This window comes from Ornithorhynchus anatinus, chromosome 14, assembly GCF_004115215.2.
Source record: "Ornithorhynchus anatinus isolate Pmale09 chromosome 14, mOrnAna1.pri.v4, whole genome shotgun sequence".
Classification (NCBI taxonomy): Eukaryota; Metazoa; Chordata; class Mammalia; order Monotremata; family Ornithorhynchidae; genus Ornithorhynchus; species Ornithorhynchus anatinus.
Genome location: NC_041741.1, coordinates 587,618 through 611,057, shown reverse-complemented (window position 1 = coordinate 611,057; position 23,440 = coordinate 587,618). Strand labels below are relative to the sequence as shown.

General features: G+C 55.5%; 1 protein-coding gene across 1 annotated transcript in view; it reads right to left on the bottom strand.

The window, feature by feature from the left end:
• Positions 1-2,753: 2,753 nt before the first annotated feature.
• Positions 2,754-23,440, bottom strand: part of KCNH5 (potassium voltage-gated channel subfamily H member 5) — a 94,982-nt gene continuing 74,295 nt past the window's right edge. The window contains 12 exon segments of the mRNA XM_039914112.1: positions 2,754-3,104; positions 3,106-3,182; positions 3,185-3,313; positions 3,316-3,570; positions 3,573-3,609; positions 3,611-3,681; positions 3,684-3,714; positions 10,213-10,304; positions 10,307-10,344; positions 10,346-10,394; positions 11,616-11,868; positions 17,040-17,239. Of these exon segments, the coding sequence (XP_039770046.1) occupies positions 2,754-3,104; positions 3,106-3,182; positions 3,185-3,313; positions 3,316-3,570; positions 3,573-3,609; positions 3,611-3,681; positions 3,684-3,714; positions 10,213-10,304; positions 10,307-10,344; positions 10,346-10,394; positions 11,616-11,868; positions 17,040-17,239 (1,583 nt within the window).

The following is a 23,440-nucleotide window of genomic DNA, read 5'->3' as shown; positions in this document are numbered from 1 at the left end:
CATCTGGCACCTCCACGACGGTGGAGGGTGGGGGACGGCTCCGCGGCCCCGGGGCGGCCGGTCGGTTTGAGGTGGTCTTCCCGGGCCCCGCCGGCTCGGGGTCTTTCTCGTCCCCTCCCTGAGGGGAAGGGCCGGGGCGGCTCTGAGGCCCCGACCCTGGAAAGCCGTGCCCGGAGAGTGGCGACCCTGAAAATGAGCGAACATCTCGACCCCGGCGGGAATCACTGGATGTTTCCGGATATTGCAAGTATAGCTTTCGGCCAGTGCACGTGTGCCAGTGCTTGACCAGAACTAAGTGGAAACCAACACCTTCTCTACTCGCTTCCTTGCCAGCAATTCCCACTTGGGAGTAATGCGAAGCTTGCCTGCCTTCTCACTCCTAGCCATAAAACGGGCTAAGGCGACCGCAGGCTCAAGTCCAGCCGTTCGCACTGGCCGAGGGAGCGAGACAGAGAGACAGAGACGCACACACACAAAGCAACCCCCCAAAGAGCCCAAGACCGATCAATTCCCTCGCTTGTGCCAAGAGATAGTATTGCAGCATACGTGCAGAGAACCGTGTCCCGAGCGGCCCCCTCCGGGACCGCCGGAAGGCCCGTGCACGTGAAGAGGAGGATCAAATCCACCACAAGACAGATACCCGTTGTCGGCCTCTCGGGGCCCCTGCTTATCCATCTCCGAGGTCCAGCAGAGGGGAGGTCATCGCGCGGGACGGATTCGCGTGCAGGTCTCCTGCCATCGGAAGCTACCGCAGGCTACCCGACCGGCCCGCGCGTGGTGTCCGTCAAGCCCGTGGGGTGTGGGGAGAGACGGGCGTAGGAGTCTATTAGATGAACGCGGCTCCTGGGGTTCCGCCGTCAGGCGTCAGGTACCGATCCGGGTCGGTCCGTCGGCGGAGATGTGACCGGGCGCCCGGAGCACATTCTCCGGGGCGCCTCGCAGCGCGGGCTGCCGTCTCTCCAACGGACGCCGGCCCCGACGGGGAAGCGCAGTCCCCCCGGCTTCTCGCACCACAGACGGCTCACTGGTAGCGAGAGACCAACGGCCCATCCTGCAGCCTGCCCCGCTCACTCGAGGACGTGAGGGTTTGGGTCCGGGGGAGAGTCCTAAACACGCGCATCGTTGATCTATCTGATCGCTCCAACGGCTTTCGTAGGCAACACTTCCTTTACAATAGGCACTTTCTGAGAAGACAAAGGACTGGAAAAGTGGATCGTGGAAACGCTTCCCCGTTCTGGGGACCGTGACGGTCGACCGTGTCAACTTTAGCCGGCAGCGGCGGCGACAGGCAGACCATTCCCCCCGCGGACTGAGAGCGCCACGTGCGACCGTTACGCTCGGGCGCAACCTCTAATTTCGGAATCTAGATCCAGTTCGATCTTTTAAACTACCCACCTTTCCAAATAAGTCTGGCCACCTTGGGATGAATTTCTTACAAACTTCCACTCTTCCTGAAATTACAGGTAGATTTTTAAAAAAAAAATCGCCGTTGACTGCTTGTTTGGCCAATAAACAGAGAGCCGACGACCTGAACACCTGCCCTTCTATTACTGACGTCAGATTGGTTTCCTCACGGAACACACCTTCAGGACGCTTAATAGGAAAATGAGAAAGTGAGAATTTCTCACATGAACATCCATCGCTCCTCCTACGCCACCGAGTCCTCTTTCTAGAAAACACCCACTGCGTCCACAAGCCCGGGATCGTGGGAGCGGATGAAAGCCGGCCACTGCCGAGGAAGAGCGGGGAACCCGGGTCGGAGGCAGTGGCCCCTCCTCCGCGACGGCCCGCGGGCAGCGATCGGCCTTCAGGGGCAGGGCGGGGCGGTCAGGTGCAGGACACACGCACACCGCACGGCCACCGAGTCCCAAGAAACCATGCTGCCGCCCGGCGACTTGCCCGGGGAAGGAGCGACTCAACGGGCACCCAGACGAGCGCTCCGCGGATGGGAACGGAGCACACGTGAACCCGTCGCTGGGTAGGGACCGTCTCTATCTGTCGCCTAACTGTACTTTCCAAGTGCTCGGTCCAAGTGCTGCTGCACACAGTAAGCGCTCAACGACTACGACTGGAATGAGTGAATGAGGTGTGATTCGGGTGAGCACCGGACAGCGCGCGCGGCCAGGGGGAGGAATGACTCCGCGGCACCCGGAACGGTGCACTCCGGGGGAGGACCAAACCGACCAGAGGGCAGGGGGGAGGGCACGGAGGGGAGGAGGCAGCCGACACCAAAGCGCTCGGAAAACATCGCCCGGAAAGACAACCGTGAAACGATCTGCACGGCGGGTAAAGTTGACCTCCCTCTTCGCCACGGAGAGAGGAAAGGGAATCGGATGCGTTCGGCCTGAGACAAACCGGTCCGGCGACACCGGGCACGCCGGACCCTGATTCTGGAAGTAAGTGCAGTGCCTTTGGGCACAAAATTCAAGAAGGGGAGATCATAAAATAAATGCGAAGGGTGCATGCAGTCGACTGCATATTATACAGGCCGTATCGAGGGGAAGAATCATCGTCGTCTTCTTTGGCAGGCAGAATCCAGCTGGACATGCAATATCTACATATCGAAAAACCAAGTGGTGGCGTCCAGGTCGTACGGACAGCAAGTGAAAAGAGATGAGCATATACCCTTCAGCGCCCGCACGGACGCGTGCGTGGACACGCGCTCACGCGCACGCACGCACGCGCGCGCACGTACGCCCACGGGCGTTAGATACCGTTCGCGCCCGCGTTCCCAACGCGGCAGTGCCCCTGTATTAAAGCGGATCTCGTCCTTTTCCCGGTTCAGGCGAGCCGGGCCTGGAGACGCTGAAAATGTCCCGGCGGGGGGTGTGCGGGGGGCTGGGGGCGGCGGGGGCTCCGGGGCCCGGCGGGGCGAGGCGCGGGGCCCGCGCTTCTCCCGACAGGATCTTCAAGATCTCCGCACCTGCTGCTTCCAGCGCGGTCATGCGGCCGCTCAGCCCTGCAGGTCCTCGCGCAGCTCGGCCGGGCCTCCTGCAGGACGCGTGCAGCACCTGCTCGGGGATGGGGCAGCAGGGGAGGGCGGCGTCGGCCTGCACGGGGCTGCGCTCCAGGGGGCTGCGCGCCTCCCCGGCCTTGTCCAGGCGGCAGGTCGCTCTTGGTTATCCCGCTGTCGCAGGAGTCGGCCTTCCGCAGCGGGTTTTTGGTGGGGCCGGGGTCGCCGGCCCGGGGCGTTCGTCCGCCAGCAGCCCCATGGACTCCGCCTTGGTGACGTTGTTCCAGTCGTCCCGCTTCTCCTCCGAGACGGCCGAGGGGTTCTTCAGGGCGAAGCCAAGCCCGCCCGTTGCGTTCTTCGTCGCAGGGGGCTGCCGCCCCCGCCACGGGGCCGCTTGGGATCGGGGCCCCGCCGCCGCCCTGGGCTCGGCGCCTGCCGGTTGTTCGGCTGCCCGGTCTCGCTGGCCTTCACGTAGGCCAGCGAGGTCTGGATGGGCGTGTCTGCGCACGGTGACCACGCTGGTGCCCGGGGACGGGGGAGGGCGCCGCCGTTCCGCAGGGCGCGGGGCCTCCCCCCGGGGCCCGTCGCGGTCCGGGCCGCCGTGCTGGGAGCAGCCGGTTCCGCAGCTCCTTCTGCTGTTTGAACTTCTGGAACAGCCTTCCGGACGGGGTGGTCCACGGGGATGCTCAGGGTCACCTCGTTCTTCTGCCGCAGCCGCTCCTCCTCTCCTTCTTCACGTCGCTGATCTTCCGGAAAATGATCTAGGAGGAGACGGCCCCACGGGGGTTAGCCGGGACACGGGAGGGAGCCGGGCCGCCGGGCCCGCGAGCGCTCCCGCGGGGGCCGGGGCTACGTCTGCCGCCTCCTCCGACTCCCCCGGGCGTCTGGTCCGGCCGCTCGCGGGGTGGCCCGTGCGCGACGGCCAGCGCTCGATGGCGGGCCTGCTGGGAGAGCGTCCGGGCTCCGAGGGGCAGGGAGAGGTGGAAACCGTGATGGGGCGAGGGAGGAAAACCCAAATACGGGGGCCAGATGGAATGGTGAGAAGAGAAGCGGCGTGGCCTGGTGGATAGAGCAATGGTCTGGGAGTCAGGAGGACCTGGTTCTAATTCTGGCTCCGCCACATGTCTGCTGCCTTGGGCAGGTCACTTCACCGGGCCTCAGTTCCCTCATCTGGAAAATGGGGATTAAGACCGTCAAACCTGATTAACTTGTATCTACCCCAGAGCTCAGAACAGTGCTGGCAGATAGTAAGTGCTTAAAAGCCACCATCATTATTATTATTATTGTTATCATCATTATTATTATCATTAACGGGTGGCCTGTCCGATTAACGCAAGTTTGGAACACGGTGCCGGCGAGGGGAAAGAAGTCAATGCATAGAAAACAGTTCGGGAGAGGCTGAGGGGAACACAGATACATGAATGCAGCTCTCCGGTCAAGACGGCGGGTCCCTGAACCGAGGGGGAGAATGTGCCAGAGGGATCTGAAGCTTCCAAGTGAGGGGTTTTCTTTCAACGCCTCAATCGGGCAGCTGAAGGCTGGGCTTCCCACTGCTGCTCCGAGGGCTCGGCCCCTTCCCCTGGGTCCGCTGGGAAGGAGACGATCCCGGGGTCCGCCCCGGGGAACCCACCGCTCCTGCTCCCCGATGCCCTCAGACCCGCCCTCGGCCGACCCCGCTCCGCTCTCTCTGCCTCTTAGAGGCCGACCGAAGCTCAATCCCTGAAGCGGATCCAGACTCCGATGAGAAGATCTGGAGAGACGGGAAACAGAGAAGTCGCTTTTCCTTCCCGCTGACAGAGTTCACCTTCCCTGTGTTTCCTTGTTGGTCCAGTCTCTGATCAGAAAAATGAATCGGGGGGCAGAGGGGCAGACCAGTAGCTTGCCAACAGTGGCAAATCTGAAGACGATGAAAAGTGAGGTAAGAACACGATCGATAATGAAAAGAAAACAGCTATTCAATCTGGAACCCGACTGATTAACTGCTACCTGGAGAGCATTGTTTTTGAATAAAGGATGCATGAAAGCAATTATCCAACCCATGGAGAATCAGTTAAATGAAAGTAAAATCAGTAACGGTACCTGCCCCTGCAGAGCTTGGGCCGGGGCTGCTGTCGGATATTGGTCCGTCCCCCACTGAGTTGCCAGCCCTGATGGACTGTGAGCCCGTCGTCGGGCAGGGATTGTCTCTATCTGTTGCCGCACTGTACAGTCCGAGCGCTTAGTACAGTGCTCTGCACAGAGTAAGCGCTCACTAAATACGATTGAATGAATGAATGATACCGCCCCTTATCTCTCAATTGATCGACAGCATTTATTAGGGCCACCTGTGAGCAGAGTACTGGGCTAGCACTTTTTTTTTTATGGTATTCGTTAAGCAGTTACTACATACCAGGCACTGTACCAACTGCTGGGGTACAAAATAATAATAATTACGGTACTCGTTAAGAGCTTACTATGTGCCAGGCACTGTACTAAGCACCGGGGTAGATACAAACCAATCGGGTTGGACACAGTCTCTGACCCATGTCAGGTTGGACATATTCCACGTCCCTCTTGGGGCTCACGGTCTTAATCCCCATTTTACAGTTGAGGTAACAGGGGCCCAGAGGAGTGAAATGACTGGCCCAAGGTCACACATAGCAGACAAGCAGCAGAACTGGGATTAGAACACAGATCCTTTTGACTCCCAGACCCATGCTCTATCCACTAGGCCACGCTTCTCATTTCTCGGATACCTGGCGTGTCCCACCCGATTTGCCCGTAACCACTGCAGCGCTTAGACAGTGCCCGGCGTAAAGCAAGCGCTTAACAAATAACCGTAATTATCCTGTCAGGCAGGGTGCTGTACTGAATGCTTGGGAGAGTGTGATTGTGTTAATAGATGTGATCTGGCTACTCCTGCTGCCGTTCCTTTCCGTGGCTCTCCAGATGTAGGCTCGGTCCTTCCCATCCTAAGAGGAAGATTCTCGCCGGGAGTGTTCGCGGCTAATCTTAACTCACCAGCAGGATGTAACAGACCCAACTCGAGAAAATCCTCATGAGGCGTTATTAATCCCGACAAAATCTGTTCTCCCACAGGCGGGCGGCTTTCGGCGTACGAACCCCGCCTACCACAGAGCCGTAGAGCGCAGCTGAGAAAGGAAAACAGGTTGGCATCTGGCTGGCAGGGGTCGGAAACCCGGTGCTGGATTTCGGAACGGCTTCCCTCAGCCGCTCCAGCAGCCCGCACAGCTGCCCGCTCGGGGCCCCCCAGTGCACAACGTCCCTTCCCTGTCAGCCGTTGGATTCTGCTGGATTCTTCCACATTACCCGATCAGTCTCTTCCCTCCACCCGGATGGCCGCCGTCCTGCTCCGGGCTCCCTTCATCTCCCGCCCAGATGACCGTATCTGCCTCCTCGGGGCCTTTCAGCCTCTCTTCCGCTTGTCTATACGACATGTTGCTGCCCAGTCGTTTTTTAGATCCTCCCATGGCGACTAGCTCCCCACTCCTCAAAATCCCTAATAATGGCCGCCACGCAACCCAAAAGAGGCAGCTCAGTGGATAGAGTACGGGCCCAAGGTCAGAAGGACCTGGATCTAATCCCGAGCCGGTCATCTGTCTATCTGACTTGGCCAAGTCACTTCGCTATTCCTCTCTTCCAGCTCGGCTCCCGATGAAATGGCTTCCTTGCCGCTCCAGGACTATTTCCGGAACCCATCTATTATCGGGAACGACAAGGATTATTCCGCTCAGAACATAATTTCATTGAGCCGTTAAATCCTTAATGCAAAAAGAACAGACGATTGGAAAATTGGGTGCGTAGGACATCTTTAGAACCATAGGCCAACTTCAACTCCCTCCACGGAGGTCGTCTTGCCTCTCTCACACACTTTCAGATGTTCCACATTTCTTGGTTTTCAGCTCCCTCCAGGGCCCGGGCTGGTTATATTATAATAATAAATAATGGATTTGTTAAGCGTTCACTATGTGCCAAGCACTGTTTTAAGCGCTGGGTAGATACGAGTAACGGGTGGCCACGTGGGCTCACAGCTCCCCCTTTTCCAGATGAGGTCACAGGGAAGTTAAGTGACTTCCCAAAGTCACACAGCTGACAAGTGGCAGAGGTGGTTCGTTCATTCATTCAACTGTATTTATGAAGTGCTACTGTGTGCAGAGCACTGTACTAAGTGCTTGGGAATACAATTCAGCAATAAAGCCGGTCCAGGAGAGGAGCGGAAATTCCCCCCCTACCCCAGGCCCAGACGGACTGGCGCGTCACCTTCCGTCCCTCCTTTTGGAAAGCAGGCGGAGCGGAGACGCGGGGCTGGCGAGGCCCCGGCACTTGGCCGGAAGGCAGCGTGGAGCGACGTGTCCGTCCAGCCAGCAGGGACTCGGTGGGCTCGGCCTACCTGGCTCCCCGAGGAGGAAGCAATTGAACTGTGGAGAAAACACCCCTCTTAACTCAGCCCTGCCCGCCAGCTCGCCCCTGCGCTTCAAGGTGGGTGGGGAACGGAGACAAGAGAAGGGCGAGAAGGCCCCGGTCCAGATTCAGAGAAGCACCTGGGGATCCCGAGGGCTCTGAGCAGTAAAGGCTCGGGCCAGGCAGCCCTGGGGGGGCCCGAGGAGTCCGTGATCAAACGACTTAGGAGCCCGCACGGAGGCGGCTCGACTCGACTCGGTCTGCTCGGCCGTTTCGGTGGCTGCCGCTGCTGTCGGAGCAGCTGGGGGAAGCGGGGAGCCAGTTGGTGACGGACAATAAGCCCGCGGTTGCAGCCCCCACCTGCCCCAGTTCTTCTGAGCGATTCTTACTCTGCCTGAGAGTCGTTCAGGCGCAGCAGGTCTGGCTCTCTATGCACGGAGCTTCTCTCTGAAAGAGATCACGCCTGGGTGCTAACAAAGCCCCAGTGTGACCTCGGCTTCCCGTCTTGCAGTGAAAACCCACTGGCCCAGCTTGCAGCAGGGTGGCCGGACCTCTGTGGGCAGTCAGCCTGAAAAATGTCCTGCTGGTGGCCCGGGGCTGCAAAAAATCACTGCACAGCCCGGGGGGATGGGCCTACAGGGTTTACAACGAGGACCTCGGTATGGATAATCCTGACACTTGCTCCTGGGTTGGGCTGTAGGGCATGTGCGGGAGAGTCCCCAACAGTCAACTCAAACGATGGTCAGGACCCTCTACGGCTGCCCAGAGTGAGTTCTGGTTCCCAGGGATGGTGGACAGAAACTCGGCTCCTCACACCTCACCTTCACCGGGTAGACTCGAGAAATCCCCCACCTCCTCTGGCTCCTGCCGGACCGCCCCACGAGATGGCTTGGTCTCACCCTCTCTCTGAGCAACTAGTGATGCTGAAGAAGATACCAGATGCCTTAGTGGGGACCGAATCCGCTCTGGCGCGTGGATTCCTTTCCCCTGCACGTGGGAGGGCTGCTTCCCTTCCACGTCATCAGGGTCTCGGTGCTGTCTCCGCCCACTGCAGTTTAGACTCACTGTAATTACGGAGAAATCCCCGAGGTGCAGTTATCTCAAAATAGATCTCATTCTTGGCAACCAAGAACTAAAGTGACGCCCAACAGCTATGACTCAGGCTAGGTGGTGACTTCCTGCAAATCCAACTGACATCAAAAAAAAGGAAACGCCACAGATGCCACGCTTTGCAGCGCAGAGCGAATATGCAAGGCCTGGCAATCTGTGGGATCCGCCCGCAGAGCAATTAGTTCCAAGAGGCGGTTCCTTGAAAGAACTAACTCAGAGGAGCGTGCTGCCAGACCGTGCGACCGGCCGGAGGTTCCGAAGACCCAAGGCGCGAAATGGCCGGTGAGCTGAGTGGCCCCCACTGCTTCGAAGTGCCAATGTTGACGAGGAGATCCTGGCACCAACTAATACTTCTGTCCCTCACAGATGTCCTGCTAACAGATCCACTTATAACAGCTCATTAGCTCAGACTCTGACACTACTTCCAAGTCTTGCATTCCCGAGGGACGCGAAAAACTCACATACCGAAACGTTGAAGTCGCACCACACGTGGAAGGAAAAAAGAGCCGAGACCGTCGCCAACTCACACGCGGAGCGGCCCGGAGCCTCTACCTCTAGACCGGAAGCTCGTTGAAGGCAGGGGATGTTTCTGGTATAGTGTACTTTCCCCCAGCGCTGAGTACAGTGTCTGCACCCAGTAAGCCCCAAATAATACGGCTGACTGACTGATTAGGGATTACACAATAGCCAGAGGAGCAGCTTGGTGCCACGGGAAGCACAAGAACCTGGCGGAGCAGCACCATGATGCCTTGGAGGCAGAGTGGGCCAATACCTGGGGAGCGCCTGGCGCGAATCTAGATCAGTCGGTCATTCAATGAGTATGAGCACTTACTCTGGCCCAGCACTCACTTAGCACTTGGGAAGTACGCAATGACAATAACGCACACCCACTCCCTGCCCAAAATGGGCTTACGTCTAGAGGTCAACCCAGACAAGAGACTCCTAATAAAAGCACAAGCTGCAGGACCCTGACCTGGAATTCGTCTTGCACTCTGCTCTGATGTGGAAAAAATGCCAAGTTTCCAACGCCCACCTCCTCTTTCTCTCTCCTCCCGTCACCGGAGCCGGGGGCAGGAGCCCGGTGAACAGCCCGGAGCCGGGAGTCAGGAGACCCGGTTCTAGTCCCATTTCCCACTGAGTTGCCGTGGGACCCTGGGCAAAGCCTCTCTGGGCCCCGCTTATCTGTAAAATGGGATAACATCCGGCTGACCCTCCCTCTTTATTTTTAAACGCTATTGATCAGCGCAATGTGTCAAGGCCCGTTTCAAGCACTGAGGTAGATTCAGTAATCAGTAGGCACAGTCCTGCCCACAAGGGCTCACAATCTCAGCAGAGAGAGAAGAATAATCCTTATTTTCTGTTGAAGAAACTGAGTACAGAGAACTTGAAGACGTAAGTTCACCGTGGCAGGGAATGTGTCTACCAACTCTGTAGTACCTCCCCAGCGCTTAGTGCAGTGCTCTGCACACAGTAAGCACTCAATAAATGCACTGATGATTGACTTGCCCAAGGTCACACACAACAGACGAGTGGCAGAGATCCCTGACTCCCAGGCCATGCTCTTTCCACTTGGCCACGCTGCTCCCTCAGACTGTGAACCGTGGCAAGGGAGGTGTCGCGGTTCTGATAACCTGCATCTAGCCAGCGCTCAGCACAGAAGCTCAGCTCAGAGCGGCACTGAATTAACTCCACAACACAACAGAGTCTCCTAGCTAGAGACTGACGAAATGGTCGCCGGCAGGTCTTACCCTCTTCCTCATTGCAGGAGCGTTAGATTCCTGGAGAAGGGAGTTGGCAAAGGCGGTAATAAAGTCCAGGACTCAGCAAGGCCCCCGCTTGATATGTGCAGGTCGCAGTAAGTCAGCGCGCGGACATGGCACAGCGTGAGCCAGGGTTGTTTCCCGAAAGTCGCCGAAACAATCACCTTTTCCTGGAAGAAACCGAAACATTGCAAGGTGGGGTCAGTCAGCCCCTTGGAAGTTCCCCCTTAATTACCACTGTTTCTGCCCCACCTGCGCCCAAGCCCTCCACATCTCACCATGGCATCTGGAGAGTGTGTGCGTGTGTGAGTACGTGTGCATTCTCCCGTCTCCTTTGTTCTGACCCTACCGAAGCGGCTGTCAACACGCTGTGCTTCCATCTACACGGGGCCGTGGCTGCCGGGGAAGAACGTGAGTTTGAGGTCTCTTCCGTTTTCGCCAGCGGTTCCACGAGGCTGAAAGAGCCACGCACGTCCGTGGACCTCGGCCCCCCGCTGCCCTGCCGCGAGGCCGACCTCGCAGGCGCGGGGTGGTTACGCTCGGCCCGCTGCTGCCTGCAGCTCCCCCGGGCTTCCTTCAGAGGCTCGTCTCACACCGGTCGTGAATCTTCTGCACAGAGCCGCTGCCAATGGCCGGGCTACAGCCTCCACCTTCCCGCAAAGAGCCACGATGCTGCGAGACAAGTTCCTGTAGCAAACCAGTGGCCTGAGAGAGCTGTGCTCACTTTAGCAGAACCCAGGGTGAGCAGCCAGCGGTGGGGGGAAGGGTGCCCACATATGATCAGTGAATACTGAAGATTTTCTGCACAAGCATTCCCCCCTACCCGTCCCCAGCCCCCCCATCTGCGGCACAGGGAGGATTTTCTTCAAAGCGCAGCCACCGGAAGGCCCAGCTTTGACCTCACCTCTCGCCCCCATTGCCCAAGCCTCTCAATCTCTGAGGCCTCATCATGTTTCTGTATTCACCCAAGGTTGGGGCTGTGTTCTGGGGCAGAGTGCAGCCACGCGCCGTGCGGTTCAGGCTTGGTTACCCGGCCTCTGACTCCTCCTTCACCTTCAGCAGCCCAGCATCTGCTCAGTACCCCGGCTGGCCCACCGGCCGCGGGAAGCCAGGCCGAGCCCCACCGATGCTCCGGGATTGTGCCTTAAAGGTGATCAGCTGCAGCGGCCCAGAGAGCCAGCTCGGGGCCATCGCCCACGCGCCCCTTTTCACTCTGAACTCCCATTTGCTCTAACCCGGGTCCTCCAGCGTCACGGGTCCACGACCCCGACTAACCAGAATGCCCCGCCTGGTCTCCGCACCCCACAGGTACAGAGCAAAGGCCCGCAGGCGCATGGAAGTGTCCCCCGATCTCGGCAGCTCAGCCCAGAGTGGCAGCCGCGGTACTGTACCTAAAATGGCCACCACCTCATCATCCTGAATGACTTCCAGGGATCCCGACACCACGAAGCAGAGGGCGTCCACACTCTCCCCGGCGTGGTAGATGAGGTCCCCGGGAGCGCAGTGGATCGTCTGGAACTCCACGGCCAGAGCGCGCAGGCAGCCGTCACTGGCCAGTCGGAAGGCCGGGTGCTCGTTGAAGACCTTCCGGTTGAGGTGGACGCAGATGTCGGCTCTCATGTCCTTGGGGCAGATGGAGAGGACTGCGGAGAGGGAGAGGTGGGGACGTTCAGGCCTGGGGTGGGGAGGCCGGCGAGCGGAGAGTTCTCTGGCAGCACGGCAGCCCGAGAGAGATTCCCTCCTCGCTTCTGCAGAGCCCGGTCTTTCCAGAACCCTCAGAGCAAACCCTGAGCTCACTCAATCTTGACATGCAGGGCTCAGCCCACGGCTCTCTCCCGGGCCCACCGACACACGGCCAATGTCCCCCCTGCAACGCTCCATTCCCACAGCGACGGTTTGGGCTTCGGAGTGGCACTTAAGCCCATGGGAGGACACTCCTCAGGGAATGGACGCTCTTGGTCAGTCCCATCCCATCCCAGCCCGTCACTCGCCGCTGCTCTCCTGACCCCCGGCAAGATGCCACGGCGGAAAGCTCGCCCCCGCAGGGCACCACAGCACAACACTGACGATAGGGCAGAAAGTGAGGAAAATGGCTACAAGATCATTTGCCAGCCCCCTTAGTGGCTGGAAAGAACTGTTCAGTCATTCCTCCAAGGGGGCGAGGATAGGGGAGGAAGGGAGACAGAGAGAGAAAAAGAGCGAGAGAGAGACAGGCAGGGGGCTGCCCTGTACCTGCTGTCAGTGGTGGATCCCAGGATGGGTCAATCTGCTAGGCTCTAAACTCCTGGAGGTTAGGGATTGTGACTACTAAATCAATTGGACTCTCCAAAGCAGCCCGCGCAGAGCAGATGCTCTATAAATACCATCAATTGATGGTTTAGGAGCCTAAAACTGAAGGCAGCCAGAGTTGGAGAGGGTGCCCATTTTCATTTAAGGAGAAAGCAACCACTCTGACACCATCTTGGCCACTAGCTAGTCCCCTCCACTCTCAATTCCCATGGAATGACTGAGCCCACCGGTCTAAGCACAAAACAGAGGCAGGTAAAGCCGGGGGACCCCGGAGGTAAAAGTGAATGATCCTCGCATCCTAAACAGGATGAGGCATTCTCTTAAGAGGAGCTAATCACCTGAGAAAACCCTCCTGGCAGCTAAGCGGAGACCGCGACACAGGCCCCGGCCCCAGTTCCCACCCTGGAGGTGGGTGTCAGTAGCCGCCCCCACAGGCTGAGCCCCGGGGAGCTGGAGCAGAGACAGTCAAGGCAGGTCCAGGCTGTGAAGAACTCGCCCACGCACGTTAAATATGTCTCCGCTTTTTAGAATACAGTATGCCAATCTTTCTTGCTTAAGTTCCTTTTTACCAACTTGAACCCAAATGGGAATCAGCAGGATATTAGAGATTTTCCTTTCTCGAAGTAGAATTTCCTCTCTTGCCCGTCTGCGAACTCCTCTGTTTGGCACTGACTCCAACCCAAAACTTAAGACCCCAAGCAGTGCCGCTCGCCTTTCTGCTTTTCCGCTTTATTCTCCCTGAAGAGCAAACGCTAGAGATTGAATGCATCGCTAATTGATTTGTGGCAGAGCTCTAATGATCATGGACTAATTAGCAAAGCAATCAGATCTCCAGTATCCAAAGGAGGATTATCCATTTTGGAAATTATCGTGCTGCTTGCTGTTTCTCCTCCTCCTGGCATTTTAGTTCCTAAATTGATTTTTACAGGCAGAAGAGAGGAGAAAGGATGAGGTTCGAATGAGCCCATTTTGGAACCTGGCAGGACCTCGGTAAAGATCCAGGGAAGGCGAGATGTTCAAACCAAGCCCAGAGAGGCCGCTTCTGCTCATCGGGAAAGGCTTTGCAGGGCAGCCACGGGGCCAGATATAAAACCCCTTGGCAGGGGACCTGTGCCGCCCACCTATGTCACGGATCACCCCTGCCCTTTCAAACTTAACACAAGAGCTTATTTCTGCGTCTCTGCTCTTCCTGCTCAAAGACCGAATGGGAGGGGAAGGGATCTGCTCAAATTCCAGGCTAACTGCGATTCCCACTAAAAGCAATAAAACCAAAGGCTCTTTCCCCGGGACTGGAGTCAGCCTGTTGAGGGTAGCGGGAAGTGTTCCCGGCCCCGAGCCCACATCGGGGACCATCCTTGGGTGCCAGAAGAGGAAGCTGGGAGCACCGGGCTCTTGTCTCCGGGAGTGTCTCCTACGGATCGGATGAGATAAAACCCATTTAAAAGCTGGCTGTGTGACCAGCTGATGGAGAGGCGGGGCCACAGCGGGGGTGCAAGAATCCCAAAACAGTCAGTCAGGGGCCTGGCATCAGGGGCTGGCATCTGGGGCATCCACAACCATCACCTGCAGGGCGGAGGCGACGACTGTCCCGTGACACCCGGAGAAGTCGAGTTCCCTAGTTCTGCTGGGAGAAGCTTACCGTTGCTCTACCAGGCCCACTTCACCTGCAAAATGGGGCAACAGGGGTGGAGGCCACGGCCAACCAGTTGCAGTTCCGCACCCTGTGAATAATCACGAGGGGCAGATCGAGGAAATGGGGATTTCCACTCTGCCTAGAGCCCAGACTGGTGGTACAGTTCCTTCCCACTCTCACTCCCTTGCACCTTTTACTCACCTCTCCTCAGCCCAAAGGCACTTACGTTTCGTATTCTTAATTTAGTTTATTACCAACTCTGTTGTAGTGTACTCTCCCAAGCGCTAGTACAGTGCTCTGTACACATGAAGCGCTCATAAATACACTGATGGACTGATTGCAGTAATGGTGTCCCGCATTTCCAACAGGCACTGGCAGCTCTTCTGAAGAAAGCCCGTCGCGGGAGCAGGCTTGTAAGAAGCTAGGAACCGCGTCAGCAGTCAGTCAATCAATCGTACTTCCTGAGCGCTGACTGTGTGCACAGCACTATACTAAGCGCTTGAGAGAGTACAATATGACAGACACGTTCCCTGCGCAAAGCGAGCTTCCGGTCTCGAGGGGTTACTTTGCCATCTGTGGCCTAGGCCTGTGCGTCGACACGTGGTCCAAGGCACCGGCCCAGGGGCCGGGGTTGGGGTGGCGGGTCCCCCTCAGAGCGGTGGCCCGCCTGGAGGGGGCTGCGGCGGGATTTCCGGGAGGTTCAGGATCGATGGACTGGGTCTGGACTATTGACTTTCTGTCTAGCTGTCAGGGACAGAGCGCGACGTTTCGGGCTGTGGTACCAACTGACAGAGCTCCAAAGAGGAGAGGACTCTGGGTGGGTACGGACTAAGTAGTGGACAACACCCAACTAATCGTTCTGGAAGATAAAGGCCCCATGAGATGAAAAGATCCCGAAATTTAGAAGTCTCTGGAAAAATTTTACAGGGGCAAGTTCAGGTATAGATGCCCTGTCCTGGCAAAGCAAATCATCCTTCCTGCTATGAACAGCGCAAGCAGGCCAAGGAGATGGAATCTTTCCCCCTGGTGATTCTGGAAGTCCGGGATCTGCCCAAACGACTCAATGCAGAGGAAAACGGTAACCGGTGGTTTGGAAAGCTTCTCTGGCAAAAATGAAACAGGCTCCCAGGAAGCGCCTGGCCGCAAGGACAGACCTGCAGCAGACCGAGCAGCAGACCGAGCGAGGGCCTCTCCGTCCTTAGCGGACGCCAAGCAGAAAATCCACCGACGGATGGTTCTCCCTGACTCCTCCCGCCCTCCCCCCAGCTCCACCCCCATGAGTCAGGGCCCATCTCCCGCACCCTGCCTCCTGCCTCACACTCTTCTCGCCTCACTTCCAGCCCGAGGAGGAACGGAGGAAGGGGCGAAGGTAGGAGGGAGTGTGGGGCGGAGGAGCAGGACTTCGGAAAGATGAATCGACAGCATTTGGCATCGCGGTAGCGACTCTGCCTCCGCTCTGTCGCCTCCTGCGGCCAATGTTTAGAGATGGTGATTTGTAATGGAATAAAAGTGAAGTCTTAGGCTTAGAAAAACTGGGCCTTGTAGGCTAGGGTTCTCATGGCAGAACCGGCTGGCGAAAGGGAGGCTTGGCGCCAAATTGAGGAGAAAGCTGGGGCCATTTAAACGGGGGAAAACCGATCCCGCAAATTCCAACTCGACCTGGAATCATTTGCTCCGGGCCAAAGTTGCCACCTGGAAAAATCCCCAACACTGCAAACTTGGGAAGCTCTCTGAAGAAAATTCAGTTAATATCCTTCTGCCCTCCTTTGGCTTTATTCATTTTATTGAGAAGCAGCAATGTCCTAGTGGAAAGAGTCCAGGTCTGGGAGTCATAGGACCTGGGTTCTAATCCCAGCGCTGGCCACTTGTCTGCTGCGTGATGTTGGGCAAGTCACTTCACTTCTCTGGGCCTCAGTTACCTCATCTGTAAAATGGGGATTAAGAATGTGAGTCCATTTGGGACAGGGACTGTTTCCAACCTGGCTACTCTGTAACTACCTCGGCACTTAATACAATGCCTGGCACATAGTAAGTGCTTAACAAATACCACAGTTATCATTATTTCACTTCCACTCACTTCCAGGACATCCTTCGATGTAGCCTCCTACCAAACCATGGCAATCAACAACTTCTGAAAACGGGGCATTGGCCAGGGGGGCAGAGGAGTGAGGCCGAATCACTAGCTAGCTCAACCAGAGGCTGCGTCGCAGATCGCAGAGCACAGGAAAACCTCCGCCACGGAAACGGATGGGGTGACCACACAGAAGTATCTCCCAGTTGGGCTCGCTGCGCTCCGTGGGGTCAGTCCCAAGGCGTCTGATGAGCAGTTCCTTCGCGGGTAGCACTGAGCCAGTGCCTTTCTTACGTGATTCTCCTAGAACCTTTTCTATTTCCCACCGGGACGTCTCCCCCGAGCTCCATGACCGTAAATGCAGCCCGAGAGAGAGAGAACAGAAGTCTTGGGCCTTAAAGAAGACCACAGCAGGGAGGGAATAGGGTGGTATTATGGGAATAATGGTCGCTTTGTGGCTAGAGGTAGTTTGCTCACATTTGCAATTTCTTTTGGGGGGGGCAAATGAATTGGACAGAAACAATAATAATAATACTAATAATAATGGTATTCGTTAAGGTCTTACGGTGTGCCAGGCACTGTACTGAGCACTGGGGCGGATACCAGCAAATTGGGTTAGATGCGGTCCCTGTCCCACGTTGGGCTCACGGTCTCAATCCCCATTTTTTAGATGAGGGAACTGAGGCCCAGAGAAGTGAAGTGACTTGCCCAAGGTCACACAGCAGACTAATGGAAGAGCCGGGATTAGAACCCATATCCTTCTGACTCCTGGGCCTGTGCGCTATCCCCTACACCACGCCGCCTTTTTGGGGGAGCCCATACCTTCTCGGTGTCGATGCCTTTCGACATGGACCAGGTGGAGACGATGTAGTCCATGACCCGCTCGCTGAGGCCTTTGGGGACCTGATAGAGTTTCAGGAAGTCCCGCACGTTATTCAGCATCTCATGGTACCGGTTGGTATTGGCGTACATCTGCTGGAAAATGGTGGTCACGTTTCCAAAAATAGTGGCATAAAGGAGAGCTGAAAGAGAGCAAATAGCAGTGAAGAGTCAACACGGATACCGCAGTGGGAGTCTGGAGAGCGCCGTACCCCAGAGATGTGGCCTCATGGTCAGGGCAGGAGTACCGACCTGGCAGAAGCGACATCATCTTATCGGTTAGCCCAGTGGAATGGGTTGCCCTTGGGATTAACCCTGTCTGTTCTATTCCAGTCCATTTGGTTGGGACGGTCACCAGCCCAACGAATTGCCACCGGCCAGTCTTGATGGTCTGGGTCTCATCAGCCGATTACTCCCAGCAAAACCAAAGAGAAGCACCAGATGTATTCCTTGGCCACAAGGAGCTTCCACTCTCAAGGGGGAGACGGACTCAAAGTATTTACGGAGAATGGAGTCAAAATTCAAAAGCTGACTGTTTGACTCATTGGGTTCATCCCCAGGCATGCATGCATGCATTCACACACACACACACACACACACACACACACACACGCGCACGCTCGCCCTGAGGATGGGTTGAAGTCCAGAAGGCAGGAGGAGAGGACGGCTACGAGTGCACTGCTCCCAGAGGGAACCGGCCGGCCGAGCGTGGCTGGGGTCTGCTTGGACCCCTAACCCAACGACCTGGTGGGGCCCCGTCGCCACTGGCCGCTAACCTCCGGTTCCCCAGGGCCACTGTAGTCAGAATCGCCGCTGGGGCATACATAATCCTGTGGGACCAAGGGCCCCATGGCACCGCAACTGCAAGTTACCTCCCTCCCTTTTCTCTCACGCACCCACACGTACAGGCATGGACACCTGCGGGGGTGGGGAGGAGGTTTAAAAGGAAAGGTCTCTCTCTCTCTGTGGCCAGCTGGGCAGCCACAGCTCAGGGCCACCCCGGTGCCGGCAGCTTAAGCTGGGCTTCCCTGGGACACCCAAAGGCAGGACCAGTTAAGCCACCACCCAGCCACGACCCGCAGCTAGCAACCAGTTGGTCCTTGGGAAGAAGGAGGGAAGGAAAACGGCATCCTGCCTGATGAGAGAAATCTACTGTGATTCCAGAGGATCTAAAAAAAACCCCATTTTCCTCTGGGGGATAAGAGGATTTAAACAATTCGCAGAGTCATGCACAAGGACACGTGCACCTGATTAGTTGGAACTCAGGATCCCATCTCCCCTCACCGCTCAGGGAGAATGGATAAAATCACTGCCGGCCCAACGGGGAATCATCCTTTCCCGCTCCCTCTCCTCTCTGCTCCGCTCCTCACTAGGATAGATACAGCCGCTCACTCACTCTCTCCCTCCCCGCCCCCCCCGACTCACAAACTCTCTATCACTCAGTAATGAGCTGCATCGCTCTGGTTCTCATCTTTTCATTCTGACATCTAACATTGACTTTTCCTAATTATCATCCGTTAGTAAGTCCCGGGCAGCGGGCCGCATGTCTGCTGGCCAATTTGGAATCGTGGCACACTGGTGCTTTTCCTGCTATCGGTGGCTCAACCCTCATTTCGGTCCCAAATTTCCCTCCTGCCAACCACTCCGAATGACACAGCTCTCTCAAGGGACCTGGAAGGCCCAAGCCCCGGGCCACATTTAGCAGCCGGTCGCTACCTTCCGGCTAAAATACTCCGAAGGCACAGGCGGGTCTCCGAACAGAGGCAGAAGCGGGGGATGGCAGCTGCAGGCCTCCCAACGGAGCATACTGGGGCTTGAGGCGGGGAAGTGGTTTGGCTCCTGGGTGTGAGCTTCCCACATTACGTAATGGCCACTGCAGCCCGCAGGGAGCAGGTGCAGGCAGATCGAGCGGGTGCCTGGACCTTCTAACCGACGTTGGTACCAAAACCAGGCCCGGTCAGACTGCAATTGTGCTGCTCTGGGGCCTCCCCTTGGACACGTGAACAGATCGACGCCCAGACTACCCCTCGAGGGGGAAAACCACCGGGAGCTCCATGGGAAAGAGCCCCCAGAGGCCCCTGAGCCCTTGGCATGGCAGCCGGCCACAGAAGATCCCTTCGGGGCAGTCGTTCGGGGCAAGGTACCGAAACACTGCTCGTTGCGGAGGAGCAGAACCGTGGCCCGAGTTAACCTGCAGAATTTAAGGCCACAGCCAACGTGTCCACGGGTCTTCGGGGACACGCTTGAATCCAAGTCCACCCCCGCTCCCCTTAAATGTGGTCCTCACTCATCGATGCTAAAAATGGAAACTCGGCAGCTCGTGCTGCAGAACGATTAAGTGACTTTTGCACTCGGGGGACCTTTGTTAATCTTCTGCTAAAAGCCCGAGGTGCCTGAATCCCGCACTTGGAATAGGAATAGGAGAGATTCTCTTCCACTACATTCTATTAGCTTGCTGAAACCAAATCCCCAAGGCTGAAGCGGCCATAAAGCCCCAGCGGGACCAACATTTGTAAGCTCATTGTGGGGAGGGGATATGTCTGTTATACTGTTATATTCATACTCCCCAAGTACAGTGCTCTGCACACAGTAAGCGCTCAATAAATATGATGGACGGACTGACTGCAGGTGCCTCACTAGGACCAGCATTGGCTGGGGGGCCGTCGCTGGGACCAGCGGTTCCACAGCTCCTTCCTGTCTGCTGGTCCAGACACCTCCAATCCGGGCTCATCTTGGGGAGTCTGTTCTAATGTTTAATCACCACGCCAGGTCAGAAATTTGTTTTTTTTTTGCTTTTTTTCCCAATGGTACCTGTTAAGTGTTATATGCCCGGCACTATGTAGAAGCAGCATGGCCTAGTGGCAAGAGCATGGGCTTGGCAGTCAGAGGCCTTGGGTTCTAGTCCCGGCTCTACACTTGTCTGCTGTGTGACCTTGGGCAAGTCACTTAACTTCTCGGTGCCTCAGATATCTCATCTGTAAAATGGGGATTAAGATTGTGAGCCCAATGTAGGGCAACCTGATTACCTTGTATCTACCCCAGTGCTTATAACAGTGCTTGGCCCATAGTAAGCGCTTAACAAATTCCATAATCATTATTATTATTATTATTATTATGGGCTTAAGTAAATACAAACTAATCAGGTTGGACACGGTTCATGTCCCACATGGGGCTCAGTCTCAAACTCCATTTTATAGATGCGGTAACAGACACATACAAGTCAAATGATTTGCCCAAAGTTACACAACAGGCAAGCGGCGGAGCCAGGATTAGAACCCAGGTCCTCTGACTCCCAGGCTTGTGCTCTACCCACTAGGCTGGGTTCCTTCTAACTATGGTCGTTTCCCCCTTCCCCAGCCCCAACTTCAGCCCGTTTCCCTCCCACGTATCCCTTGGTGTAAACGGACAGTCAGGATCAAGGTCCAACTTACAATGGCCCTCTGGAGATGGGACGGCAATCAGGGAACCCATGAGGGATTTGGGGACGGATGGCAAGAAGACGGCTCTTCTCGGTCATCAGTCATGATCTCTACGATAGGAACCGATGCTTCTACTTTCAGTGTACATTACCAAATGCCTAGTACAGTGCCTTCGCTTTCTTTTTTCATATGGTATTTAAGTGCTTACTCTGTGTCAAACACTGTTCTAGGTCCTGGGGTAGATCCAAGTTTATCAGGTTGGTCACAGCCCCTGTCCCCTATGGGGCTCACAGTCTAAATTGGAGAGAGGAGGATTTAATCTCATTTTACAGATGAGGAACTTGTGACTTGCCCAAGGTCACACAGCAAGCAACTGGCAGAGCTGGTAATGAATCCAGGTTCTCTGACTCCCAGGCCCGGACTCTCTCCATTAGGCCACCCTGCACTTAATTTAATGCTCATCCCCACCACTTAAGTGCACACACACACACACACACACGTGATTATTTACTCTATTTCAACCTGACAGATTTGCACTACTTAATTTTACCTTTACTCTTCCTTCTGCTCCCAGTTCTTTCGTATGCTTCCCCCATTAAACTGTCAGCTCCCTGAGGGAATTTTTTAAAAATTCTGTTATACCCTCCCCAAAGTTAGAGCTACATAATCTGCATTCAGTAGGTGCTCAAATAGCTTTTCTTGATTGACTGCTCCGTACATAGGCATCTAGGACAGTGCTCTGCACTCACTAGGCACCCAAGACAGTGCTCGACAGGTACAGATGAAGATGGTGATGGCTACACATGGGAATGCTTATAAGTCTACCAACCTAACCAGTCTCTCACCCAGGTCACAGGGTGTAAGGGACAGGAAGGGACTGCAGTTCGGATGAAAAACCAATCAGCTACTCGGGGTGGTCTGTGAGGAAACACTGACTGATGCAAAACTGTTTGCTAACAAGTGTTCTGGATTCAGAAAATGCAAAAACATGTTTTCTTAAAAGAACAAATTTGGCTTGAGTATAGCTCTCCAGGAAAAGTAAGCGTATGATTTTTGCAAGGCTTGGGGAAACGGCTCGCAAACGGTCTAAATGAGTGCATGTGCAGAACATCAGTCTGCATTATTTTCCATCAGCAAGTGCACAGTGTGATTTTGCAGGCTGAAAAATATTCCCGTAATCGCTTCGGTGATTAGATGTACAAACATCCTCACATGATCAATCTAAATCTGAAAACAGTACACGAGACAAAGATTTAAAGCGTAAAAATTCAGAGACACTACATTTGGGGTTTCCTGCTTTAACGATACACTGACTTGAATGTACATGACTTCGGGGCTCTTTTGATCGATGAATGAATTAAATTGGCCTTGGATCTTTCCAGTTCTCAAAGGTTACTTTGGCCTGGTTTGTTCACCGCAAGCCCCTCGAGACCATCCAGCGGCATCTTTCACAAGAAAAGCTCAGGGGTCCCAACCCCTCTTGCCTAGGGGACTGTTATCTGCCTCTCCCCTTTCCAGTCCCGACTTCTCCTCTGCAGCCCCCATGATCTTCCTAAATCGTCACTCTGCAGCATGGTCTAGTGGATCGAGCGTGGGTTGGGGAGTCAAAGGATGTGGGTTCTAATCCCGGCTCTACCACAGGTCTGCTGGGTAACCTTGGGCAGTTCAATTCACTTCTCTGGGCCTCAGTTACATCATCTGTAAAATGGGATTAATACTGTGAGTCCCTTGCGGGACTGGGGTTGTGTCCAACTTGATTAACTTGTATCTCCCCCAGAGCTTAGGACAGTGCTTGGCCCAAAGTAAGCGCTTAACAAATACTACAACTATTCTTCTTATCTCTCCCCTTTCAAACCATCTGATGGCAACCCATTTTCCTCCACATCAAGCAAGAACTCTTGACTGTTGGTTTCATGCCTCTCCACCGGCTCTCTCCATTCTCATGCACCCTCTTGACCTAAGCTCTCACGAACCTGCAAACCATTCCCGTGCCGTCACCTCTCCCACCTCCGGCCACTTGCTTACGTCCGACTTGGATTACGCCCGGTTTCCTTCAGATCCAGGAGACCATGTCTCTCCCCATCTTCAGAGCCCTCTGCAAACCCCATCTCCTCTACAATACCTTACTGATTCCTTTATTTGTCCCCAGGTTACATCCTCCCAGCTCACCTGGGAACTTATGCTTTCACCATCACCTCCAACCTTTCCGTTCCCATGGATGGAGGAGTCTCTGTTATTGAAACCCTTATTTCTTCACCCATCTATCCTTCTTTCTATTAGAGGGAAGCAGCAAGATCCACTGGAAAAAAGATGGGCCTAGGAGCCAGAGGACCTGGGTTCTCAGGGAATAAGTCTACCAACTCTTATATCCTTATTTTGTATACTCACCTAAGCGCTTAGTACAGTGTTCTGCACAAAGTGCTCAATAAAGTCTAGTGATTAATCCCAGCTTTGCCACATGTCCGCTGACTTTGGGCAAGTCACCTCACTGGACTTCAGTGTTCTTCCTCTGCAAAATGGGGATTCAATACCTGGTCTCCCTCCTATTTTCTCCTCCCAAATGCCTTCCCTTACTAAGCCCTCACTTCTTCTCCCTTCTTGGATTTGCACTCGCTATTCACCCCTCCCTAGGACCCACAGCACTTATGTACATATCTGAAATTTACTTATATTAACATGTCACCTCCTCTAGACTGTAAGCTTGTTATGAGCATGTGTCTACCAACTGATATATTGCAACCCCCCAAGTGCTTAGTACAGTGCTCTGCACACAAAAAGCACTCAATAAATACCAGATGACACCCAAATCTACATCTCCTCCTCTGTTCTCTCTCCCTCCAGGTTCGTATCTCCTCCTGCCTTCAGGACATCTCCACCTCTAAGTCCGACCCCCACCTAAAACTCAACATGTCCCAGATTGAGCTC